This window comes from Dioscorea cayenensis, chromosome 13 (assembly GCF_009730915.1).
Source record: "Dioscorea cayenensis subsp. rotundata cultivar TDr96_F1 chromosome 13, TDr96_F1_v2_PseudoChromosome.rev07_lg8_w22 25.fasta, whole genome shotgun sequence".
Taxonomy (NCBI): Eukaryota; Viridiplantae; Streptophyta; class Magnoliopsida; order Dioscoreales; family Dioscoreaceae; genus Dioscorea; species Dioscorea cayenensis.
This window is the reverse complement of record NC_052483.1, coordinates 1413504-1415292: the sequence shown is the minus strand read 5'-3', so window position 1 is coordinate 1415292 and position 1789 is coordinate 1413504. Positions and strand designations below refer to the sequence as shown.

Genomic DNA, 1789 nt, shown 5'->3' with positions numbered 1-1789 from the left:
AAACATGAATGCTAATTTACATGACTAGACTTACAAGATGCATACTCAAATATTATAATTAAATTATAGGCATCCCTTGGTAGATACAAGCTTGCGAAATCAAGAGAGATAAATAAAATCTTAACAAAAATAAAGATTTGCATGATTCCAAACCTCTCTATGTTGCAACATGCACACATAGAATTTAAACTTAAAATTACAAAAATCATGCTACTCATAATTATTCAAAATGACCAAAAAAACACTCAATGACATGAAAAACATGCTAAAAACTTCTCGAATTCTAAAGAAAATAACAAACACCTCTAAAGCTTGTTGGTGACAAACTCCACTCAAAAAAACCAAGCATAAAGAGAAAGAAAAATGACACCAAAATTCAGCCAAGGTTGAGTTGTTTCAAGGATAAGAGAGTTTGGAGAGCAAGAAGATTGGTTGCGCAGCTAAAACCTATAAAAAGCAACCCATAAACTCAATTAAAAAGCCTCCACTAATCAAAAAGCAGGGAAAAAAACCAATAATCCACCATCGAGGCAAGATCCGGGAAATTAAGGCAATGAAACAAAGCAGTGGGGCCCACTCACTAAACACCTAGTCAAACCAGGTCAAAAGATAGATAACAAACAAACATTACACCAACAGTGACACCTCCTCCTCTCGGACGTGGCGCAGGTCGTCGAGAGGTTTAGTGGAGAAGAGATGGGTATTGGACAAGCGGCGGATCATGCGCCAGCGAGGGCCGTAGGGAACGAACGCTGGGCCTTTGTGGTTGTAGCCAATGTGGTCGCCGAGGGTGTTGGGTGGTCGGTTGGAAAAGTTGGCGTCGTGAGTGCGGAGGAACTGGGAGGCAACTTCGGCGGAGTTGGCCATAACGAAGGTGACCGAGCCCAACCTGAGTCTATAAAGAGGGCCATAGATTTTGGAGAGGGCGTGTAGTGTTTCGTGTGGCTTGGAGCCGAGTTGAAAGAGGTTGCCGACGATTGGCCAGCCTGTTGGGCCTGGTGGTAATGGAGCTTTGCTGGTTTTGTTCTTTTTGTTAGAAATGGAGATGAAGATGATGAAGATAGTGGAGGTGAGAAGGGTTGTAAGTAGGAGAAGAAAAGAAGCCATGGTTACTGTTTTGTGTTTCTCTAGTGACCGTCTAATATATATATACACACACACATTAAAGTGATAAAAATACTCTGTCGATGAGTCTACAATAAAGAAGGCTCTCGATCAAGCTAGTCATCAATCTGAAATTGTTCTCCTATATTTTCATCATTCTATGCATGCGCAAAGTGCAGCGTGTTCCCTCCACCACTCAAATGGTCTACAAAAAATTAAATAGATTAAAACATTTATTTTCCAGCATGAGTTCTATGGAAAATCTGATCTCCATTCGAAACTCACTTCTTCATTTTGTTTTTTACTTTTTTGGAATGTTGATAACATGGTTTGGGCTATTTGGAATGTTGATAACATGGACCGTACTACATGGTGTACCGTATCACTAAAAGGATAAATCAGTCACTCAGGAAGAACAAAGCAAGAAAACAGAGAGTTGCGGCAAAATCTTCTCACCTTTTGCTTACTCCTTTCAAAGTTTATAACATTCTACATAACAATGATGACAGAGGCAAACGAGAGAGAACAGAAAACTAGGAATAGTACAACAAAATAAATTAGAAAATCTAATCTAGATCCATGCATAAGATCCATGCATTTAACGTGATAGCAATCCACCGTACGAGGTTCACTCAAACACGTAAGTAACCATGTGATCCACGTGCATGAGTGGAGACACAAAGCA

The 1789-nt window shown here is 39.9% G+C and overlaps 1 protein-coding gene across 1 annotated transcript; it reads right to left on the bottom strand.

Annotated features, from left to right (window-relative positions):
• Positions 1–627: 627 nt before the first annotated feature.
• Positions 628–1107, bottom strand: LOC120274923 (flavonoid 3'-monooxygenase CYP75B137-like). The gene has a single exon (XM_039281461.1). The coding sequence runs from the start codon at positions 1105–1107 to the stop codon at positions 628–630; it is 480 nt and encodes a 159-aa protein (XP_039137395.1).
• Between the last annotated feature and the right edge of the window lie 682 nt (positions 1108–1789).

Coding starts and splice junctions, on each gene's coding strand:
- LOC120274923 (XM_039281461.1), bottom strand. CDS start 1,107: ATGGCTTCTTTTCTTCTCCTACTTACAACCCTTCTCACCTCCACTATC.